The sequence below is a fragment of the Agelaius phoeniceus genome, chromosome 8 (assembly GCF_051311805.1).
Source record: "Agelaius phoeniceus isolate bAgePho1 chromosome 8, bAgePho1.hap1, whole genome shotgun sequence".
NCBI lineage: Eukaryota > Metazoa > Chordata > Aves > Passeriformes > Icteridae > Agelaius > Agelaius phoeniceus.
Genome location: NC_135272.1, coordinates 37,238,735 through 37,260,883, shown reverse-complemented (window position 1 = coordinate 37,260,883; position 22,149 = coordinate 37,238,735). Strand labels below are relative to the sequence as shown.

At 48.2% G+C, this 22,149-nt stretch overlaps 1 protein-coding gene and 1 long non-coding RNA gene across 5 annotated transcripts in view; both read left to right on the top strand.

Annotated features, from left to right (window-relative positions):
* The window catches only part of LOC143694674 (uncharacterized), a 164,861-nt gene that overhangs the window by 132,416 nt on the left and 10,296 nt on the right, over window positions 1-22,149 (top strand). The gene's annotated exons all lie outside the window — the stretch shown is intronic.
* The window catches only part of LRRC7 (leucine rich repeat containing 7), a 108,553-nt gene that overhangs the window by 76,108 nt on the left and 10,296 nt on the right, over window positions 1-22,149 (top strand). For 3 of the 4 annotated variants that reach the window (XM_077182660.1, XM_077182662.1, XM_054638597.2), the window contains exons 14-22: window positions 713-812; window positions 2,493-2,617; window positions 5,472-5,672; window positions 11,304-11,415; window positions 11,620-11,800; window positions 12,688-14,368; window positions 16,030-16,179; window positions 19,544-19,663; window positions 21,050-21,268. In XM_077182660.1, the coding sequence (XP_077038775.1) occupies window positions 713-812; window positions 2,493-2,617; window positions 5,472-5,672; window positions 11,304-11,415; window positions 11,620-11,800; window positions 12,688-14,368; window positions 16,030-16,179; window positions 19,544-19,663; window positions 21,050-21,268 (2,889 nt within the window). The remainder of the gene's footprint in view (window positions 1-712; window positions 813-2,492; window positions 2,618-5,471; window positions 5,673-11,303; window positions 11,416-11,619; window positions 11,801-12,687; window positions 14,369-16,029; window positions 16,180-19,543; window positions 19,664-21,049; window positions 21,269-22,149) is intronic. The other variant, XM_077182661.1, reaches the window with a different exon arrangement.

Sequence of the window (22,149 nt, the reverse complement as noted above, 5' to 3'; positions counted from 1 at the left end):
TATTATTATTATTGTTGTTGTTGTTGTTGTTGTTGTTGTTGTTATTACTACTACTACTACTATTATTATTCTGGTTGTTCTGGCTGTTCTTGTTGTTATTATTGTTACTATTGATGATATTGTTATTGTTGTTATTATTGCTATTATCATTATCCCGTTATTATTGTTGTTGTCGCATCATTATTATTATTATTATTATTATTATTATTATTATTATTATTATTATTATTATTATTATTATTATTATTATTATTATTATTGCTGCTGCTATTATTGTGGTTGTTCTGGCTGTTCTTGTTGTTATTGTTGTCATTGTTGTCGTTGTTGTAGTCATTGTTGTAATTATTGTTGTTAATGTTGTTGCTCTTGTTGTTGCTGTTGTTGCCGTTGTCGTTGTTGTCATTGTGGTAATTATTGTTGTTAATGTTGTTCTTGCTGTTGCCATTGTTGTTGTAGTCATTGTTGTAATTATTGTTGTTAATGCTGTTGTCCTTGTTGTTGCCATTGTCGTTGTAGTCATTGTTGTAATTATTGTTGTTAATGTTGTTGTTCTTGCTGTTGCCGTTGTTGTTGTAGTCATTGTTGTAATTATTGTTGTTAATGTTGTTGTTCTCGTTGTTGCCGTTGTTGTAGTCATTGTTGTGATTATTGTTGTTAATGCTGTTGTCCTTGCTGTCCCTGCTCTCCTCACCGTGTGCTCCCTCTCCCGCAGTCCAAGGCCCTGATCCCGCTGCAGACGGAGGCGCACCCCGAGACCAAGCAGCGCGTGCTCACCAACTACATGTTCCCGCAGCAGCCGCGCAGTGACGAAGGTAAAGCCCAGCTGGGGCTCAGCCCTGCCCCACCGACACCCCCGGCCACGGGCACATCCCCGGCCTGGCCCACGGGGCTGAACCCTGGCATTCCCAGGGTCAGAGTGACATTTCTGATTGACACCTTCAGATGTGCACTTTCAGACTGACATTTCTGATTGACACCTTCAGATGTGCACTTTCAGACTGACATTTCTGATTGACACCTTCAGATTTGCACTTTCAGACTGACATTTCTGATTGACACTTCCAGATTTGCACTTTCAGACTGACATTTCTGATTGACACCTTCAGATTTGCACTTTCAGATTTACACTTTCAGACTGATATTTTCTGATTTACACTTTCAGATTTGCACTTTCAGTCTGCTAATTTCTGATTTATGTTTTCACATTGACATTTTCTGATTTACGATTTCAGACTGACATTTTCTGATTTAAAATTTCAGGCTGACTTTCACATTGACATTTTCAGATGTCAAAACTTTCAGATTTACCCTTTCAAACTGACATTTCTGATTTACACTTTCAGATTTACACTTTCAGATTTGCACTTTCAGTCTGATATTTTCTGATTGACACTTTCAGATTTACGCTTTCAGTCTGATAATTTCTGATTTATGTTTTCACACTGACATCTTCTGATCGGCACTTTCAGATTTACGTTTTCACGTTGACATTTTCAGATTTACGATTTCAGATTGACGTTTTCTGATTTACACTTTCAGACTGACATTTTCTGATTTAAAATTTCAGGCTGACTTTCTCGTTGACATTTTCAGATATCAAAACTTTCAGATTTACACTTTCAGACTGATATTTTCTGATTTAAAATTTCAGATTCATACTTTCAGATTGACACTCCCTGATTTACATTTTCACATTGACATTTTTTGATTCACGATTTCAGACCGACCTTTTCTGATTCACAATTTCACATTGACATTTTCTGATTTACGTTTTCAGACTGACATTTTCTGATTTAGAATTTCGTACTGACATTCTCTGATTCACATTTTCACACTGACATTCTCTAATTTACATTTTCACACTGATGTTTTCCGATTTACATTTTCAGAGTGACATTTTCTGATTCACATTTTCAGACTGATGTTTTCCAATTCAAAATTTCAGACCGATGTTTTCTGATTCACACTTTTGGACTGATGTTCTCTAATTTACAATTTCGCACTGACATTCTCTGATTTACACTTTCAGACTGACATTCTCTGATTTACAATTTCACACTGACATTCTCTGATTTACACTTTCAGACTGACATTTTCTGATTTGCAATTTCACACTGACATTTCCCGAACCTCTTTTGTTTTCAGAGACGCTTTGCAGGAGCAGTCAGAGCCCAGCTCTGGGTGTGCACAGCCCAGGAATTGCTGGCTCCAGGCAGGAGCTGGGAATGCCCAGCTCCATGGTGTGGGGGCTCAGGGCTCCCAGACTTGGCTGGATGGAGGCTTTGCTCCACTAAATTCCCATTTTCACTCTGCCCCTCTGCTCCAGGGCTGCCCCAAGCCCTGGTGCTGCTTCCCACCACTCTCATCCCACTTTTATTCACAACCCTGGAGTGGTTTCTCAGTTCCCCCTCGAGTTTCCAAACAATCACCCAGGTGAGCAAGCAGGAAAATCCCTTTGGCTCATTCCCAGCTCCCTTTCCCATTCCCTGCAGATTTCCAGTCAGACAGTGACAGCTTTAACCCCACTCTGTGGGAGGAGCAGAGGCAGCAGAGAATGACTGTGGCCTTTGAGTTTGAGGACAAGAAGGAAGAGGAGGAGAATCCAGGGAAAGTCAAGGTGAGTGCTGCTGGATTTATTCTGGGATTCACTTATTGTGAATGGGCAGGCTTCAATATCCAGGTCCTGAATTGAGCTGGGTTTGGGTTTGAATGTCAGATTCCAGCTCTGTCCCAAAGGGAATTGAGACAGAATTACTGCCCAACTTTATTTACAGATTATATATATTTACATATTATATATACTTTCATATTATACATACTTGCATATCATATATACTTGCATATCATATATACTTGCATATTATAATATAATATAATATAATATAATATAATATGTCATTATTATAGTTTTACAGAATTACTGTCCAACTTTTTTTATTTCCAGATTCTATATATTTACATATCATGTTATGTTATGTTATATTTCTGCAGAATTACTGTCCAACCACTGCTTTTTCAGGAATATTTGAATCCCATAGAGGATCCAATATTCCCCTCAAAGCAGAAGTCAACAAGGGCTTTGCAGCCTCGTGGAATGTGCAGTGGAGAGGGCATCACCTGTGAAAAATTATGTTCAAAGCATGAACTTCCTCCCCCAGTTTTGTGAAATTAATGTCACTGCAGAGTTCTCCATCAATCCCTCAATCAGCTGCATTGTCAGGAGGATATTTTCAAACCTGTCAGCCTTTACATGGCATGGAAATCTCTCTTTCTTGAATAATATCAAGGAATTATCCCACACTTCAACCCTGCAGATTTCTATGTGTGGTAGAACACCCAGGGTAAAATGTAGGGTCAGAGATAAAATCATCTGAGGAGTTTAAATCAGATTTTACTTCTCAAATTAACAGTTCTCTTGACAATAGCATTTTAACACCCCATTCTAAACTTGGTGGAAATTCTTAATTTTTCTTTCCACTATTTTTCCCAGTTGGGAATTTCTCTCCAGCTCCTGTGCCCAGAGCTAATGGCCTCTTCTGCTTTAGTGAAACAGAAAATGAAGCCAAAAGCAGCCTTCAGCTCACAATAAATAGATTAAAGTGGAATTTTACCCTGGATGAATTGAAGGTTTATGGGTCACGCATGGAAAACATCATCTGGGAAAGTTTTCTGTTGTCCCACAACTTTTATCAGAATTTTCCCTGGGGGTGACATGGCTGGAGGTTTCAACATGAACACTGTTATCAGTTCCACCAGAGCTTTAAGGGATAAATTTAAATAAATATAAATTCTCAACAGGCAGTAACCACCAACTCTGCAGCATTTCATAACAGCAGAAGAAATTTTCACTTTGCATCTCTCATCAAACTGAACTTTCAGCCAGACCGATGTTAAAATAGATTTGATAATTGGGATTGTTCAATGGCTTTTTTCCATCAATGATTTTGAACTCTGAAAATTCTCTCCTCGGGGTCAGGCTTCTTTTGATGTAGCCCTGGAAAGGGATTGGCAGGGAGTACAGATTTCCCCTGGGATGGGGAATGTGGATCCGTCAGGGAGAGATCTGCATCCCACTGCTGTCCCCCAGCTCCAGAGCTGCAGGAGTTTGGCTGTTTGATATTAACACTCCCAGGGAGGTGAAACTCCCGCTGCAATCCCAGTTTGGGGTTGTCTGTCTCATCCCAGCCTCCAGTGCCTCCTCCCTGCTGGAGTTCCTGAGGATTTGCTCCGTGCCTTGCCCTCAAGCCATGGCCTGAGCTCTGGGAGACACCAAGTGCCTCATTAGGCCACCCCTGAACACGATTTCATTCAGCCAGAATTGAAGCAGAGCTTTTAGTGCTGCCTTCCAGACTTCATCTGTCCTTTTTCTGTTGGAATTCTTTATTAAAAGTGACATCCCACTCACAGATTTTAACGTTTTCTGTTCTACCCCCTGACGTTTATTCTCTCCTGGTTCGGATCTGGATGCCAGCACTTGACACAGTTTTATTTACCAAATCAATCATGCTTTTGCCTCTGAAATATTCCTATGGACAGACCATTTCCAGCTAAATCCAAAACTGTGCTTTTCCTGCTCGTTGGGAATTTAAATCCTGCAGCTCTGGCAGGGAGCTATTCAAACCAGCTCACCTACACCACTAGGTAGAAGCTGCTGTGTGCTTGTCCTGATTTAGGGCAAATTTGGGAGTGAACCCTAAAGGGGCTCCTCTAGAAAAGCAGATTCAATTGGCCTCTCCTCCAACCAGTTCAGGAGAAAATACCTTTTTTAGTGAAAAGTGGAGAAAAACTGTTTATGAAACAATAAAACAGTGAAACCTAAACAATATTAAACTCCAGATCCTTTATCACCAGCAGGAATTTGAAGTTTCCCAGCCTCGTCACCCTGAGACGCTCTGGGAAAGTTGGGAAGTTCAGATTAGTGGGGTTTTTCAGGAAATCTGTGTGTCTGTCAGTCAGTCAGAGCTCACTCAGGCCTCGGGCACTCCCTGGAGAGCTCTGGGTCTGTGAGAGAAGAGAAAGAGCCACAGACACCCGGCTGTGTGTGAGCATCATCCATCTCCAGCAGGCAATGGCTCCCAGAGGATCAGCTCTGCTCTCAGCTGCCATCCATAATTCACATTAATTGAGTACAGGAGCGTGGCTGAATTAATTCTGCATTTACAGCAGGGTTGTTTGGGAGGGCGTGATGGGATGTGTCAGCAAAGTGCAGAGCTACCAACACCCTCCCAGGGGCTTGCAGGGAACCATTCCATCCCTTTCTTTATGGCACTGGGATTGCATTCCATGCTGACAAAGAGGGAATGAGCAAATTTCAGTCCTGACCTCCTCAAACTCCCCAAACAGATCAACCAAACCTTGAGGAAAGCGCCCTCAGCCCAGAAGCGCAACCAGGCTTTTCCTTTGCGCTCTGCTTCCATCCTGCATTCCTGCCTCCATTCCTAACCCTGCCTCCTCCTTCCCTGGCTGCTCAGGTGGAGATAAACCTCAAGCGTTACCCCACGCCCTACCCCGAGGATCTGAAGAACATGGTGAAGTCAGTGCAGAACCTGGTGAGCAAACCCAGCCTGGGCGTGCGGCCCGAGAACGCGGCCCCCGCCGCCAGCACCGACCCCACGGGCAAGGACAAGTACGAGCACAAGTGGCCCCTGACCCCCAAGGAGATCTCCGTGGAGGTACTGGCAAGCACCCTTGCTCCTCTCCAGAATTCCAGACGCTGTTTTTTGTGGTTTTGGGTCCCCAAAGGATGTTCTGATCCACTGGGAACCTCAGGTCGTTGTCGGGGATGCTCAGCTTCCGCAGGGCCTGGCAGTTGAACAGTTGCTGTTCCGGGGGTTCCACGGGGGAGAAGGAATAAATCCATTTGGGATCCTTGCTGACACACAACCAGCACAAACCCACCCCTGGCCACAGCAGAATTCCACCCTCCCAGGGGGATTTTTGGGAAGGCATTCCCATGGTGTAGATTGTGGTATCTGCTGGGTCCCCAGGATGAAGGAGGAAATAATGAATCTGACTCCATGTTCTTAGAAGGCTAATTTGCTATTTTATATAAAAGAATGCTATCCTAAAACTATACTAAAGAATAGAGAAAGGATCCTCACAGAGGGCTTAACAAGATACTAATGAAAAACTCGTGACTCTCCTCAGAGTCCGACACAGCCTGACCGTGATTGGTCATTAAGTGAAAACAATTCACATGTTGGATAAACAATCCCCAACCACATTCCAAAGCAGCAAAACACAGGAGAAGCAAATGAGATAATATTGTTTTCCTTTTTCTCCGAGGCTTCTCAGCTTCCCAGGAGAAAATCCTGGGCAAAGGGATTTTTCAGAAAATATCACGGTGACATTCCACCAGTAAAGTTTTATGTTGAGCTGCTGGGTTGCATTCAGGTTTAGATTGAGCTGCTGAGTTTCATCCAGTTTTAGACTGAGTTGCTGTTTTTCCCAATGCTGCTGGATTTTTGGGTTGAGATCTCCCCAGATGGGAACTTTGCTGTGGATTTCTCCCAGTGCCCTGTTCAATTTCAAAGATGTGAGGTTGGCACGTAACAGGAGGGTGGGCCCAGGTACCATTTCCATCCCATCCCATTTAACCTGTTAGGGACTCCTTGGGCCTGTCTGGCCCTGTGTGCCAGGAGGTTCTGCCCTTGGGACTATTGTCAGGAGCAGGAATCCAATTAACCCAGCCCAGAGTTAATGAAGGCAGCAGGAGAGCTCCTTCCAGTGCAGGGAGCAGCCCTGGATGCTGTGAGCTGCAGAATCCAGGTCTTCCTGGAGTGTTTGCCGAGCACAGGGACAAATTCAACCCCAGGATTAATCCCCAAAAGGTGAATTCCTAAATTCTGCAGCACTGCTGGAGCTTGGTTCTCTTACCCCACCAAAAGAGGGGAATCCCTTCCCATGGGAGCTGAAAAGCTTTTGGAGAGGTCTGCAAGAATGCCAGCATTCCTGAAGGCCTTTGCAAAGCTTTAATGCTGAAAAGAAATAAATGAGGAAAAACATTTTCCTTCTTTTTCGCTCCTTTGTCATCTGAACATTGTGATAAATTCCTTGTCCTTGAAATGTCCCTGTCTGTAGCCAGTCCTGAGGGCAGGAATTGTTCTCCCTCAGATTCCCATGTCTTTGGCACAAATATTACACATTCAGCTGTAGCTGCTCTCTCAGTGCTGTGTTTTATTTGCAGTCAAACATTTTCATTCCTTAAAAAAATAACCCCCCCAAAGTTTTCTCTTCAAGTTGGCTTCAGAAGACTTCAACTCTAGGCACGATTTCAATTAGGACTAAAATATTGAAGTTAAATATTTAATTTCAACTAAAATAGCTAAGTTAAATCACTCATGTTTCCATCTAAATCTGAAATCTTCAATTCCACCACGATTCCTTTTTACTCATTAAATTCTCACTGTGTAAATCTGGTCCTTGAACCAGCTGGTGACTCAGGCCACCAGTCTTGACATTCTGCTCTTGTTGCTGAATATATAGAATTTATTTTGCATTACCTATCATTTGAACTTGAGTATTCTCAACAGCTTTCTGTGGGTTTTCATTATCCCTACGCGTTTCCTCCTGGAATTTGATCCATGTGGCCTGGCAGAGGTTTTAGGTGTTTGGTCTCGTGGCTGTGGCTGGTGATGTGGCCTCCAGAAACCAGTGGTTTGTTATTATTTGTTAGAATAATGTTAATTTTTTCAATGCAAACACAAACATCCCAGAGAGCTGAGCCCCAGCAGGGTCCTGGGAGCTGGCAGAGCCAGGGAATGCATCCCCAGGGAGGAGGGGATGGCAGTGACACCACAAACGTGGGGTGCAGCTGGGGACACATCCCTGGGGCTGTGTGGATGCAGGGACCTCACAGAACTCTGCAGGAAGAGCTGAACTGCTGCAGCCAGAGCCTGGGGTGACTCCTGAAGTGCCACTAAAAAATGGGAGCGCAGTTCCCTCCCTGCACAGCTGGGAGCTCCCCCTGTTCCCAGCAGAGATGCAATTTCAGCTCCTGAGTTGTGATGGGGGAACTTTTCCAGATTTTAATTTCCCTGGGACGGAGTCAAGAGGGGTAGCACGACTATTCCAGCAGCTGAAGGAAAGAAAAGGGATGATCTGGTCCTTCCCAGACATCAGGAGGGGTTTTCAGCTCCAGTCAGGGTGGTGCAGATACATTTCCCTCTCCTTGGCTTCCTGCACCAGGATAAAGCACACGGGAAGTGTAGGCAGAGTGTGAATGGATTTGTGAACAATATTGGCCTGATTTCAGTTGTAACCCATTAAATAAAACATAATTAAGCTCCATTTGCTTTGCAGATAATTAGCAGACAAACTCAAGCCTCGAGTTAAAGTGCACTTTGAAATTGCAGGTGTGTTGTGATGTAGCTAAAGGCTGAAGGCAGTTTCTGATCCCAGGTAATTGAATTTCAGGTGCACTGCTCACTTTTCATCCTCAGATAAGCTGGTTTCTGATCTCTTTTGGCTTTTCCTGCAATTAATTTGCACGTGTCTCTTCAGAAACTGTTTCTAAATAATGAAAGGGAGCATCTGGAATGAGGAGCTGCATGTCAAATCCACTGTACATCCTTCACCTCCATTCACAATAAGCAAACAATGTCTTGATTAATCATCAATTAAAACGAACCTCTTCATCATTCTAATTCTTTCTGGAAGATGTGAGTTTTGGCCAAAGAGGAGTCTGGGATTATTCAGGGAGTTGTGCTGCCTTTCTATGAGAAACAATGAGAAGTGTCAAAATCAGCAAGTCAGGTCTTTACAGTTCCTGTTCTCGATGGGTTTGCATTGAGAATATCCCACATTTCCTCTGCCTCATCCCTTCCCACAGCCCTGGGCTGCTCCAGGCAGATTCCAGGAGTCTGAGCATTCCAAGCATTCTGTCCCTCTGGATTATAATTTAATTTAATGTTTATAATATAATGTTCTTATGTCCTCAGCCTGAATATTTGGTAACATTTCTCTTGCCAGTTGTTTTAATGGTTTGTACCAGGTATTTTCTCCTCACCACAGTTTCTCTGCCCTCTTCCTGCATCCTTCCCCAGTTAATCCTGAGGAATGAATCCTGAGGAATAAATCCTGAGGAATAATCTCCAGGCACCTACTCAACACAATTGCATTTATCTCTTCCCTTTCTCCTTGCAATTTTTTTCCTATTAGTGACCTTTTTGTTCTTCACCTTGTAAGAAAAAGGCCCTCTTAAAGAGAGTGGAATTAAATGGAATATGATTTGGGGTTTTTACAGCGTATTTCACATCGTCATTGCAGATTCACAAATGCCAGAGTGGTTCTTTCAAAAGTGCATTGGTTTTTGTTGGATAGCTGGGCTGGGGGATGAAAAGAAAAGGAAAATCATATAAAATAGGGAACTTCATGCAGCTGAAGTTCACCATCTTGTCAAAAATGGAACTGCTGGGTCTTCCTCTCTTCCAGCAAGGGGGGGGGGGGCAGTTTAAGCTTAAAACTCCTGAAGTTTCATGGCACAATATTGGGATTCCAGGTCCAAGCTAAAGAAACCAAAGAACCCCCCAAGAGCCCCCAGCCTGACCCTGAGCTCAGCCCAAAATCACCTCTGGAGGCCCCGGGCAGGGAGGACAGAGCCCAAGGCTCAGAGGTACAGGCACAGCTGGTCACACCTGGGCTGCTCAGGTGGAGAACTTCACCCTCTGCACTGCTCTGCACCCACACAGAGCCCAAATCTCAGAGGTACAGGCACAGCTGGTCACACCTGGGCTGCTCAGGTGGAGACTTCACCCTCTGCACTGCTCTGCACCCACACAGAGCCCAAATCTCAGAGGTACAGGCACACCTGGCCACACCTGGGCTGCTCAGGTGGAGACTTCACCCTCTGCACTGCACTGCACCCACACAGAGCCCAAATCTCAGAGGTACAGGCACACCTGGTCACACCTGGGCTGCTCAGGTGGAGACTTCACCCTCTGCACTGCACTGCACCCACACAGAGCCCAAATCTCAGAGGTACAGGCACACCTGGCCACACCTGGGCTGCTCAGGTGGAGAACTTCACCCTCTGCTCTGCTCTGCACCCGCACTGCCCCCAGCTCTGGGCTCCCACCAGCTGATCCCACTGCACTGGGAAAGGGCACTGGGCACCTGTGGAGCACCAGGGGAATCCTCTGCATGGGGAAGGGAGAGCTGGGTCACTCCATGTGGAAATCACCATGGAACTGCCTTAAATGTTAGCCCTGAGGGCATTAATTAAACTGAGGATGGCTCTATCTGAGAAGGTCCTGCCTCCAGTAGAACATCAGATACAGAGGGTTTGAAATAGCTCTGGTGCAAACAGAACTAAATTCTCCAAGGATAAATCATGTGGCAAATGCTTCTACAAATCTCTGTCACTACAAAAGGTATTTAATGGCAGTAAAGCCCTGAAAGTTTCCTCCTTGTAAGTGAAAACAAGAAAATGTTTTAAACCTTGTAGCATTAAACATTCTAGCAATGCAGATTTGGTTTGGGTACTCCAGTTTAAATTGTTTCTCTAATTATTACATCTCTCCCTCTGGCCTTCCCTCTCCAAACTCACTGGAGAACCTTTACAACCTGTCAGGGTACAGAGAGCTTCCTGTGTCACCCCTCCCTGTCTCCCCATCCTCCTCATCTCTGAGCTTTCTGCAGGGATGAGAAAAGCCCCAAAATTCCCATTGGTGCCTTCATTCCCTCCTAGCCACCCTAAGGGCCTAACTGTCCTAATTTAAAATTTCTCTTTCTAAGAACGAGTCCCACTTTCCTCCCCCAGTTTAACTGGGGTTATTTTCAGCACACGTCCCGTTGCAGGGCCTGTGTGAAGGTCAGGTGTGCTGAACCCTCAGGCAGAAGTTTATTAAATCCAAATAATTTTAATTTAGCCACAAACTCCTCAGAGACAAAGCCATTTTAATTAAGTACAGCTCCAGGGACAGCTGAATCTCTGGAAGGACTCACCAGAAATAACTGAGCGAGGAATCCTCCCTCTGAAATACCAATTGTTTACACTCAATTAGTGTTTGTTTCTTTCGGCTGGCAGCATTTTTGGTGACCTTCACTCTCTCAAAAATGTTTACACGGCCTTGATGTGTCTTGCAAGTTCCATCTGGTTTGCCCACATTTCCATAACGAGCACATCACCCTGATTCTGAGGAGGATTAATTAGAACTTTCTGCTGACAAATTAGAACTTCCTGCACTGCCCGTCTGGTGGGTTTGGGGCGTTTGAGCGATCACAAGGAGAAGACTGTGAACTGTTTGCTGCAGGTTGAAGTGTTGCTGTTCCCTGTGCTCACTCTGCCCTGTTGTGTCCCTCAGGATGCCTTTGGACATCCTGCCAGCGAGATGAGGATAGGGGAGCTCCGTCCTTCCATGCCCGAGACGCCGCTCTACCCCCCCAAACTCGTCCTGCTGGGTAAAGACAAGAAAGGTACTGATGGATTTGCAGCCTTTGAGATGAAACCTTGTGATGGGGATGTGCCACCCCTGCTTGTAAACCATAGGCCGTGGACATTTGTGCACGAATCAGTAGAACCCAATGCAATGCAATTATAGATCTAAGTTAAAAATGTGTTTTTGTGGTGTTCCGTTCCCGAGTGCCGCCCCTGAAAGCGTTTGCTGTGTTTTGTTTCAGAGTCGACAGATGAGTCTGAAGCAGATAAGATCCATTGTCTGAATAACAGCGTTTCCTCAGGCACTTACTCAGACTATTCCCCTTCCCAGGCTTCCTCAGGGTCCTCCAACGCACACGTAAAAATGGGCTCCCTGCAGACCACGGCTAAAGAAGCAGTGAATAACTCTTTGTGGGGGAACAGGTGTGACATCTTTCCTGACACAGCTTTTGTTTCCCTTTTGTCCTCTCTGGGCCCTCAGAGCAACCCCGTTAGGGCCTTTGGGTTTAAAAATCCACGTTTTTGTCCCATGTTGGCTGTGCAGAGATGGCCACCTTCCATATTCCACAATCCCACAGCTGGTGGGTTCAGCTCTGTGCCATCTCCAGGCATTAAAGCTCCTAGAGGTGGAGCTGCAGCTGTTGGTGTCCCATTATTGCTGTCCCATCTCCCTCTGCCCTGGACCTCCAAAAAGGTTCTTGGAGAGCCATAACCTGCACTGGAAACATTCCAGGACCAGCCTGTCCTGTGGGTGCCTGCCCTAAATCGCCTCATGTTGTTCCCTCCACAGCTCTGCCCCTTAAAGAGCTGGATGGGAACAGGCAAGAAAACTGCCTCTGTTTGTGTCTCTGGTTAAAGAGTGGGGGAAACCTTCTGCTGCACTCATCCGTTATTATTACAGCAGGAAAGTCTGTTCAGCAGGATTTCTGGGCACACAGCATGGAGCCAGCCAGGCCTTTGAGTGACTTCTTAGCTTCTCCATGTGTGTCCTGACAGAGCCTGTGCTCCGGGGCAGAAACCTGCTGCCACCGTTCCTGTGCCAGTGGCACAGCATCCATGGAGTTCCCAACAGCTTGAGAGTAGCTCAGGCAGTGCTAAGAACACCGAGGGGGCAGGTTTGATTCCTGGACTCAGCGATCCTTGTGGGGCCCTTCCAGCTGGGAATATTCCGTGCTGAGCATCCCCGGAGTCTCCCGGCGCGATCCCAAAGCCAGAGCTGGGAGAAAGCCGAGCTGCTTTCCAAGGACGATGAGCGCTGGCGTGCCGGGACAGAGGACATTTGATCTTGTTCCCCTCTCTTGTCTTTGCAGGCTGGCCCAGTCGTTCCCACAGCCCCTGGAGACCAAGCCATTGCTGAGCCAGCGGGAAGCGGCTCCGGCCGGCAACGTCCCGGCGCGCCCGGAGCGGCGCCCGCTGAGCGACGCCTTCGCCGACAGCTGGAACGACGGCTCCCACTACGACAACACGGGATTCGTGGCCGAGGAGAGCGCGGCAGAGAACGCCGGCACCAACCCCCTGCTCAGCACCAAATCCAGGAGCTCCTCCGCCCACGGGCGCCGGCCGCTGATCCGGCAGGACAGGATCGTGGGGATCCCCCTGGAGCTGGAGCAGCCCGCGCTCAGAAACACACACGACTCTGAAGTGCCTCCTCCCAACCCTTGGCAAAATTGGACCAGAACCCCCAGTCCTTTTGAAGACAGGACAGCTTTTCCTTCCAAACTGGAAAGCACCCCCAACACCAGCCCTTTGCCCGAGCGGAAAGATCACGTCAAGGAGTCTCCCGAAATGACGAGCACTTTCACTCCAGGAATTCCGTGGGAATACCACGACGCCAACGCTAACAGGAGCCTCACAAACGTCTATTCCCATGTGCACTGTCGCCCGGACCCTTCCAAAAACGTCATCTCCATCAGCAAGAGCACGGAGCGGCTCTCCCCGATGATGAGGGATTTAAAAACAAACAAGTTTAAGAAGTCGCAGAGCATCGACGAGATCGACATCGGTGCGTACAAGGTGTACAACATCCCCCTGGAAAACTATGCATCCGGGAACGACACCGTGGGCCCCCACGAGAGGGTGGACAAGCTGCTGGGCCCGGAGCACGGCGTGCTGAGCATGTCCCGCAGCCAGTCCGTGCCCATGCTGGACGACGAGCTGCTGACCTACGGCAGCGTCAAGGTGCAGCCGCAGCACAAGGCGTCGGTCACCAAGAAGGTTTATCAGTTCGACCAAAGCTTCAACCCCCAGGGCGCCGTGGAGCTCCCGGCCGACAAGCGGCTGCTGCCGCCCTTCCAGCTCAACGCCGAGTACCTGCCCCAGCCGGCCAAGAGCCTGCCCCAGGAGCTGGTGAGCCCGCGGGGCTACCGCGGCTACGCGCCCGTGGAGCCCATGTTCTCCTTCTCGCAGCCCTCGGTGGGCGAGGAGCCGGCGGCCGCCCCGTTCCCCGGCCCGGCCGCGCGCCCCGGCTTCCTGCGCAGGGCGGATTCTCTGGTCAGCTCGGCGGAGATGTCGGTGTTCCGCAGGGTGGGCGAGCCCCAGGAGCTGCCCCCCGGGGCGGACAGGTACGGCCGGGCCCCGTTCCGCGGCGCGCCGGAGCGCCAGGGCAGCATGGCCGTGCCCGAGGCCCAGTTCCTCAAGCGCAACGGGCGCTACGAAGACGAGCACCCTTCCTACCAGGAAGTGAAAGCCCAGACTGGGAGCTTCCCAGTTAAAAACCTCACGCAAAGGAGGCCCCTGTCGGCACGAAGCTACAGCACAGAGAGCTACGGCACGGCCCAAACGCGGCCGGTCTCAGCGAGGCCCACCATGGCAGCTCTGCTGGAAAAGATTCCGTCAGACTATAACTTGGGTAACTATGGCGACAAGCCTTCCGATAGCAGTGATATAAAGCCGAGGCCTCCCCCTGGGAAGGGAAATGAGAGCTGTGCTAAAATGCCCGCTGACTGGAGACAACAGCTACTTAGACATATAGAAGCTAGAAGGTTAGACAGGGTATGTTTGGCATTTCTCTGCAATTAATGCCTTTAGTTGTGTGTTTCGCTCTGTCAAACGATTTGCACGTGCAGTGGTGACCACCAGAATTCCCAGGGATGAAATTCCTGCCGTGGTGTCAGAGGGACCGGCCCGCCGAGGGCCCTGGGGGTGCTCAGCTGGAGTGAGGGACCCCAGAAAATCCAGAGGCTCCTCACTGATGGTGCCCCTCGGGACAGTGGCCGGGGCGGTGGCTCCGGGTGCTGGCTAAACCCAGAGGCTTCACGCCGGTGCCGTTCCCTGGGGCAGTCACTGGGGTGGTGATTCTGAAACCTGGGTAAATCCAGAGGCTCTGTCACTGGGCTGGTGGCTCCTGCAGCTCTGCCCAAAATCAGGAAGAGCCCTGAGGTTCTCCCCTGCCCGTGGAAGCGCTGCTGGAGCCACCAGGTCAGTAACGACCGAGAGCTTGGAGAGGTGCTGGGCACGTCTTGGCAGTCAAAGGGAATAAAGGAAAAAGAGAATAAGTAATAAAATGTATTTTAGCTCTGGTGTCACTGTTAGTGCAGGGGGTTTAAAAGTATCTATAACTGAGAAATATCCCTGGGTATCCACTGCCACGGTTCTGATGGGAATGTGATCATTACTCCTTTTAGCTGTAGGAAGTTATGCTGATTTGCCTTCTATCCAAAGGGTACTTTAGTGCATGATTCAGTCATTACCTATTTAATGACCTAATCCGTGAATCCTATTTACTCCATGATCTGAAGTGGTTGTGACAAATTCCTGTGGTGAAATGCATAAGGGGTCATTGCCAAATGTGTCCATATACTGCTTTATGCTACAGCCTCCTGAGTTTGGTGTTAATATTCTCCTTACCTTCCAGTCTCTGGGATGTGATGATATTAAATTATCCTTAAGGATCAAACGGGGAAACTTCAAAAAGGGGCTCCAAGGCTGAAGCGTTTTCCTCCCTCAGCTCTTTTCCTTGTGCTGTGTAAACCCACTGGAAACTGCCTCCTACCCAGGGAAACCAGTGCACCCTGAGCAGGGCCCTTCCTGGTGCACACAAACCCTTGCCAGGTGTTGTTGGCTTAAGGAACACCTTCACACTTGGTTTACAGCGTGTATGAAGGGTGCTTTAACCCTGGCAAGCTGGCACTGGTGGCTGTCCCTGACCCCTGCGAGGTGGTTCCTGCTGGGTGCAGAGCTCCAAGGAGCTGGGCTGGGCTGGGCTGGGCTGGGCTGGTGGGAGCCCTGGGGAGCAGCCCCTGTCCCTGGGGTGGGCACAGCACCCCTGTCCCTGCCCTGCCCAGCTCGTCCCACATGGGCAGCCAGGTTTTTGGGGAGCAGGACTTGCTCCTCCCAGCCAGGCACAGCCCTGGCTGCACAGCCCGCCCCGAATTTGGCCCTTTTTTTTTGCAAAAGCAAGATTTGTACCAGGTGAAGCGCAGGTCCCACCACCCCCTTGTGCTGTCAGCGTGGAAGTCCTCTCTGGTGCCCATTTTCTGTACGAGGAGCAATGTACTCGCTGTGTGTGACCAGTGCATGCCTGGAGGAGCTACCGATACTCGGGACTGTTTGTTGGCTTAAACTAAAACTCTGTGAACTTAACCATGTATGTGTGAGACTTAATTCTGAGCATGTGTGTTCATATGTGTCCCGTGGTTGTTTCCTCTACTCAGAGCGCTGCTTACAAACACCACACAGTTAGCCTTGGCATGCTGCACTCTGGAGGGGTTTCAGCCATGCATGCCGGCCGAAGCATGACTTTAAACTTGCAGCCTAAATCTAAATTTGAAAACCAAATGCTTCAAGAGCTACCTCTACCGAAAGTAAGTATGGGCTAGCCAGCATTCACGGCATTCCCGGTTAATTAATGATCCTTGCTTCCTCCTGGTTTAGCTTCTGCCTCTTCCTCCTGCTTTTAGGACGCCCGCTCCACAAAGCAAGGCTGGCAGGGATGCAGCTCTGTCCCTTGCTGGCCTTGCTTTTTGGATTCCGGGGCTCCCTGGCTGTCATTCCTGCCCTCCTGCTCTCCTCACACATGACAGCGCTGCCATTTGCTCAGTGGGGAACGTGGTTTGCTCTGGGACTGTTTGATCCTAGAAAAACAGGTGTGGAAATGTTAAACAGGCTCCAGGAGACAGGGATTTTAATACCTGAGCATTAATTGGGTATGCTGTAATTCCTGATGGGTTTTGAACACATTACCACACCCAAACCCATTTCAAACTTCGAGTAACACCTAAAAAAAGAGAATATTTCCCTCACTGATTTACTGTTTATCTTATATTTATTACCAATATATTGTTGACTAGTACAGACATACAAAACCATGTATTCCCAAGGAATATCTGAAGGGAGAGGCACTCAGGACAAGGCAGAGAGGGCCATTCCTGCAGGACTCTGAGTGCCAGGGAGGGATGCTGAGACCTTTCCCTGCATCCTGAGGGCACAGCTCAGCCTCTCCCTGCCCTGGCACAGGAGCTGAGGGGACAAATCAGCAGCAGCAGCAGCTCTGTGAGAGCCCAGATCCCAGCATTCCATCTGTGCTGGGAATGGCCAGGCTGGCCCCTGTGGAACAGCCTGGCCAGCAATTCCCAAAGGAGCCTTCCAAGGGTTCAGAGCTCAGACGCAAGGGTTTGAGGAGAGCAGGATGGTGCAGCAGCAGGAGCTGGCCCAGAGCTCAGCCCTGCTCCTCTTGCCGACCTCCAGCCGGAATTCCCGGCCATCCAGGGCAGGATGGCAGTGCCCAGGGAGCGGTGCCAGGCCTTCCCCCCTGTCCCCACCCCTCCATGCCCTGTCACCTCCATGCCATGTCCCCCCGTGCTGCTGTGGGTCTGTGCTGCTCTGTGGTGGGGCGGGAGGCTCCGAGGGGACCCCCTGGATGTGTGTGCTGGGCAGGGACACCCCGGTGTTGTCTTTGCTTCCCAGACCCTGTCTGTCTGCTCAGGTACTCGTCACCTGTCCCTGGAAAAACCCATTGGGCATCAGCCCCAGAGAGTGGTGCTGGTTCCCTCCACACGTTGGGAATGAGGTGGTTTGTGGCACTGCCAGGGTTTCAGGCTGTAGGTGAATGTGGATATTAATGATGGATGTCTGAGGAGACCCAGGAATCTGCTCTGTGATCTATTTTGGGGTGTGGTCTGACGTGGATTATTCTGCTTTTCTCTCTCACCAGCATTCCATTGCTCCATGTCCATAGAAACTGTGATGCTGAACTGCACTGAGGGGTGGTTCTCTCACTGTACTGTTTGGGAAAATTATTGTTGGGAAAGGTCACTGCAGGGGGAAATGACTGTTGGAAAAATGCCGTGTATATTTAGTGTTGTTGAATTTTATTGCTTCACACCTTCCACAGAATTTGCATTTCCTAAAGAATCCAGGCCACAGCAGTTCAATCCTTGCCTCTTCTGCTCCCTCCTTCCCGTGGCCTGGATTCAAGAGAGTAATGAGTGAGCTCTGGCTGTCAGGAAATCAACCTTGACAATGAATTGCCTTGAAAATGTTCATGACATCAATCTGCCCCCTGCAGAAAATGTGGGAAGTGCTGCTTATCCTCTTTCCCCCAGATTTCCTGGAAGTGGAGCTGGGTTGCAGCCTGTCCCAGCTCAGAAAACAGCCACAATTTTGGGGACAAATTCCTTTTGCTGCAGCAAATGAAATCCCAGGATTTCCCTGTTTCTGGAGGAAGCTGAGAGCACTCTCAGCATTTTCCCTTTTCCCTCTGGAGTGCAAACTCTCCTCTGCAGGTCAATCCCAGCACCCTCCAGAGGGATCCTTTCCATGCCTGCCTGCCTGCCAGGGAAAAGTTTTAAAAGTTTGTGGTTTGGTGCTGCCCATTCCCAGAATGGGAATTCCCACCTTCCTTGGGAATCTCAGAATCTCTGGGCCTGGGGAGGGCACCCAGAGGGGCCCATAAATGGATCCCTTGGGGTGTGACCAGATTCCCAGGGCAGCCCTGGAGGGAATTGCTCATTTTTCCATTTTTCCATTTTTAATGGGGGTAAAGAAAGCTCTGCAAGGAGATCCTGGGCTTTAAACGGGAAATGTTTTTTCTAGTGGTTTTTCACAGAAGGAAAATCACAAATTCCATTATTTTTTCTGGATAATTTCTTGAATGATGAAAAAAAATACAATGGAAGTTTCCTTTCATTTTCAATAGTCAAGGTTAGACTTTTTTCACTTCACCTCAGAGATGTGATTTAAATCATAATTTCCTTCTATTTACTTTTCAACTTCTGCTTAAAAACAGTTTTTAATGGAAAAATTCCCACCCTTCACATTTCAAAGCAAATTTGATTAATTCTTCATCCGTCTAGAGAAGTGTATCCCGACTTTTTGTTTTACTCAAAGCTGGAGAAGAAATGCCTGGAATGGCAGAGGGGAAGAACAAATATTTTTTGCTCCTTTGCAGATTCCCATTAATCAATAAGCATTGAACTGTGCCAGGTGCTGTCAGTGGCAGGACAATACTGGAATTTTGGGAAGTCTGGCACCCAAAAGGTGTTAGGAAAGCTCCCAGTGATGATCAAGAAAGAGAGGGACAGATAATGGAAACTCAGGGTGGGGCAGGAAAAGTCCAAACCCCCTCCAAAGTCCTGAAAACAGGAATGAAACAACCAGGGGGAAAGTGACAAGGAAGAAACATGGAACAGGAGAGAAAAGGGAATTACTGGGGAAACTTTCCCTGTGTGTTGTGACCATTCATGATGAGGCAAACATTGAATTCCAGGTTAATATTGTGCAAAAAACGTCCCTGGCACAAGCCTGGAGGTTCTGGGAGCTGCACACGGAGCCAGCAGGGGATGTTTGCTGCAGAAAACACAAACAGCTCCTTTGCCTTGGTGGCAAATCCTTCCCAACAAAGTTCCTGCTGCTGGAATGAGCAGGGAGCAAGTCCTAACTCCAGAATTAACGCCAGGCTCTTTAAATATTGGAATTTCACCAAAATCCATTGCTCTGAAAGTAACGAGTCCCGTCCAATGAGTTTTCTCTTCTCTCTCACCATTCATTATTCTCATTATTTCTGTCCTGAACCTCTCAAGCCCTCCTGCTTGCCCCCAGAGAGCCCCCAGTGCCGCCGTGTTGGCGGAGCACTGGGCAGGCCGGGCGCTGTGTGCGTTGCTGGGCTGTTGTGGCTGAGTGTGGAGGGTTTGTGCTGGTGACTAAAGGCTGCCCTGCCTTTGTGAACAGACCCCGTCGCAGCAGAGCAGCCTCCTGGACAACGGGCAGGACGAGGTGGCCGTGGGCAGCCCCTGGAACCCCTACCCGCTGGGCCGGCGGGACGTGCCCCCCGACACCGTCACCAAGAAGGTAAGGGGTGCCAGCAGGCATGGGGACAGCCTGGGGACAGCCCTGGGGACAGCCCTGGGGACAGCCCTGGGGACACCCTGGGGACAGCCTGGGGACAGCCCTGGGGACAGCAGGACAGCCCTGGGCAGCACCCGGGGCTGCTCCAAGGCTGAAAGCAGGAATTGCTGTAATTGAGGGCGGTGTTTTCATGGGGCCCCTGATGCCTTGTGCAGGCTGCCCCAGAGCAGAGGCTGGACAGAGTTCCAGAATAAAGCAGGGATTTATTCAAAGCATCTCCTCCATGGATCCACCTTGGGCAGCACCAGAGCCCAGCCAGGGCTGCACCCAAGATGAACCAAAATGGCCCCAAAATGCACGGCCGGGCACGGGCTCTGTCCCTGGGATCAGTTCTGCTCCATTTGCACCTTGCAGTTCATTGTCCCATCCCAGCTTTAGCCCCTGCAGTCCCACCCTGCTTGTTTTTCTCTCTCCAGCCCACGGGGTTTGTGCTCTGGGGCTGAGATTTGGATCATTTGTCCTTGGTGCCCAGCTGGAGCAGGAATTGTTTTGTCTCCCTGCTCTGTGCACAGAGCTCAGCATCCCCTGATGTGAGCCCAGCCCCACACACTAAAGCAGCACAGAATGGGAAAATAGAAAAGCCAAACCCTGAGGCATCATCCCTCTGCATGCTCTGGCTCTGCATGGGCAGTGGGCATGGAGGGCTGGGCAGGGCTGCTTCTGCCCTGCTCCTGCAGGGTCTCATCCCAAGGTTTCATCCCAGTGATGATGTTCAGTCCATAAACAGCAGGAGGGGTGGGATGGCTCCAGCCCAGCCCTGCACTAGCACAGCCCTTTTGCTGATAAACTCCCTGGAAAAGGGTCCCTTTCTGGGGCTTCTGTGGTGGTGGACATTGAATTCCAGTGCTTGGAGCTCCTGGCTCCCAGCCCCAGCTCTGCTCAGGAGTGCTCTGACCATAAAGCTGGAGATGGAGAATCCTCATGGACCGTGTTGGAGGAGGAGCTGCAGGGATGAGCCAGGATAATCACAGGGATCACTGTCAGGAGATCCATCCTGCCACCCTGAAGTCCCAGCAGTGAGTGACATCAGCGTGCACAGAGGAGGAGCCCAAGGAGCTCCCGCTGCTCCAAGCTTTATCCTTGGAGATGCAGCCAGGGATCCCTGAGGGCAGGAGGATTGCTGGGGGTGGAAACAAAAGCCATTGCTCCCAGAGATGCCTCGGGGCACAGGAGGAGGAGGGAAGCTGATGGTGCGGGACGGAGCCGGCCCGACAGCCGAGTTGTTGGTGCCCTGATCTGTGTGAAATCGGGATGAGAGAGGCAGGAGCGGGCATTTCCCGGTGCGGGGCTCCGGGAGCCGGCTGCCCCTGACGCGCTGCTCGCCCACAGGCAGGTAGCCACATCCAGACGCTGATGGGCTCGCAGAGCCTGCAGCACCGGAGCCGGGAGCAGCAGTACGAGGGCGGCATGAACAAGGTGACCGTCCAGCAGTACCAGCCCCCGCTGCCCATCCAGATCCCGTCCTCGCAGGGCTCCCGGGCGCCCCAGCCCCAGCGCTGCCTCATCCAGACCAAGGGCCAGCGCAGCACCGACGCCTACCAGGAGCAGGTGAGCCTCGGGGGCACGGGGCACATCCCGGGTGTGGTGGTATAAGGGCCGCAGGACCAGGGGAGAGAGGAGAAATTGACTCCAAGTTCTCAGAAGGCTGATATATTATATTATATTATATTATATTATATTATATTATATTATATTATATTATATTATATTATATTATATTATATTATATTATATTATATTATATTATATTATATTATATTATATTATATTATATTATATTATATTATATTATATCATATCATATCATATCATATCATATCATATCATATATTACATTATATTATTACATTACATTACATATATTATTATATATTTGTTATATTACATTATATTTATTAATATAATGTAATATATAATATATTAAATATATATTACATTATATATAATAATAATTAATAATACATATTAATATATAAATATTAAATATATAATGAGTTATTATATAATAATATATTAAATATATATTACATTATATAATGACAATAATAATAGTAATAATAATAACATATTAATATAAACTATTAATATGTATTAATATTTAATGTATAATATATAATGAATTGAATGTATTAATAATTAATATTTTTATTAATGAATTATAATTATTACTAGGATATTCATAATATTATAATATTTATAATTTTTATAAACATTATATATTTATTATAAGAAATTATATACTAAAACTATACCAAAGAAAGAGAAAGGATACATAGAGAAGGCTAGAAAAGAATGAAGAATAAAAACTCGTGACTGACCAGGGTCCCAACACAGCTGGACTGGGATTGGTCATTAAATTAAAACAATTCACGTGCTGGATAAACAATTCTCCAAATCACATTCCAGAGCAGCAAAACAGGGAGAAGCTG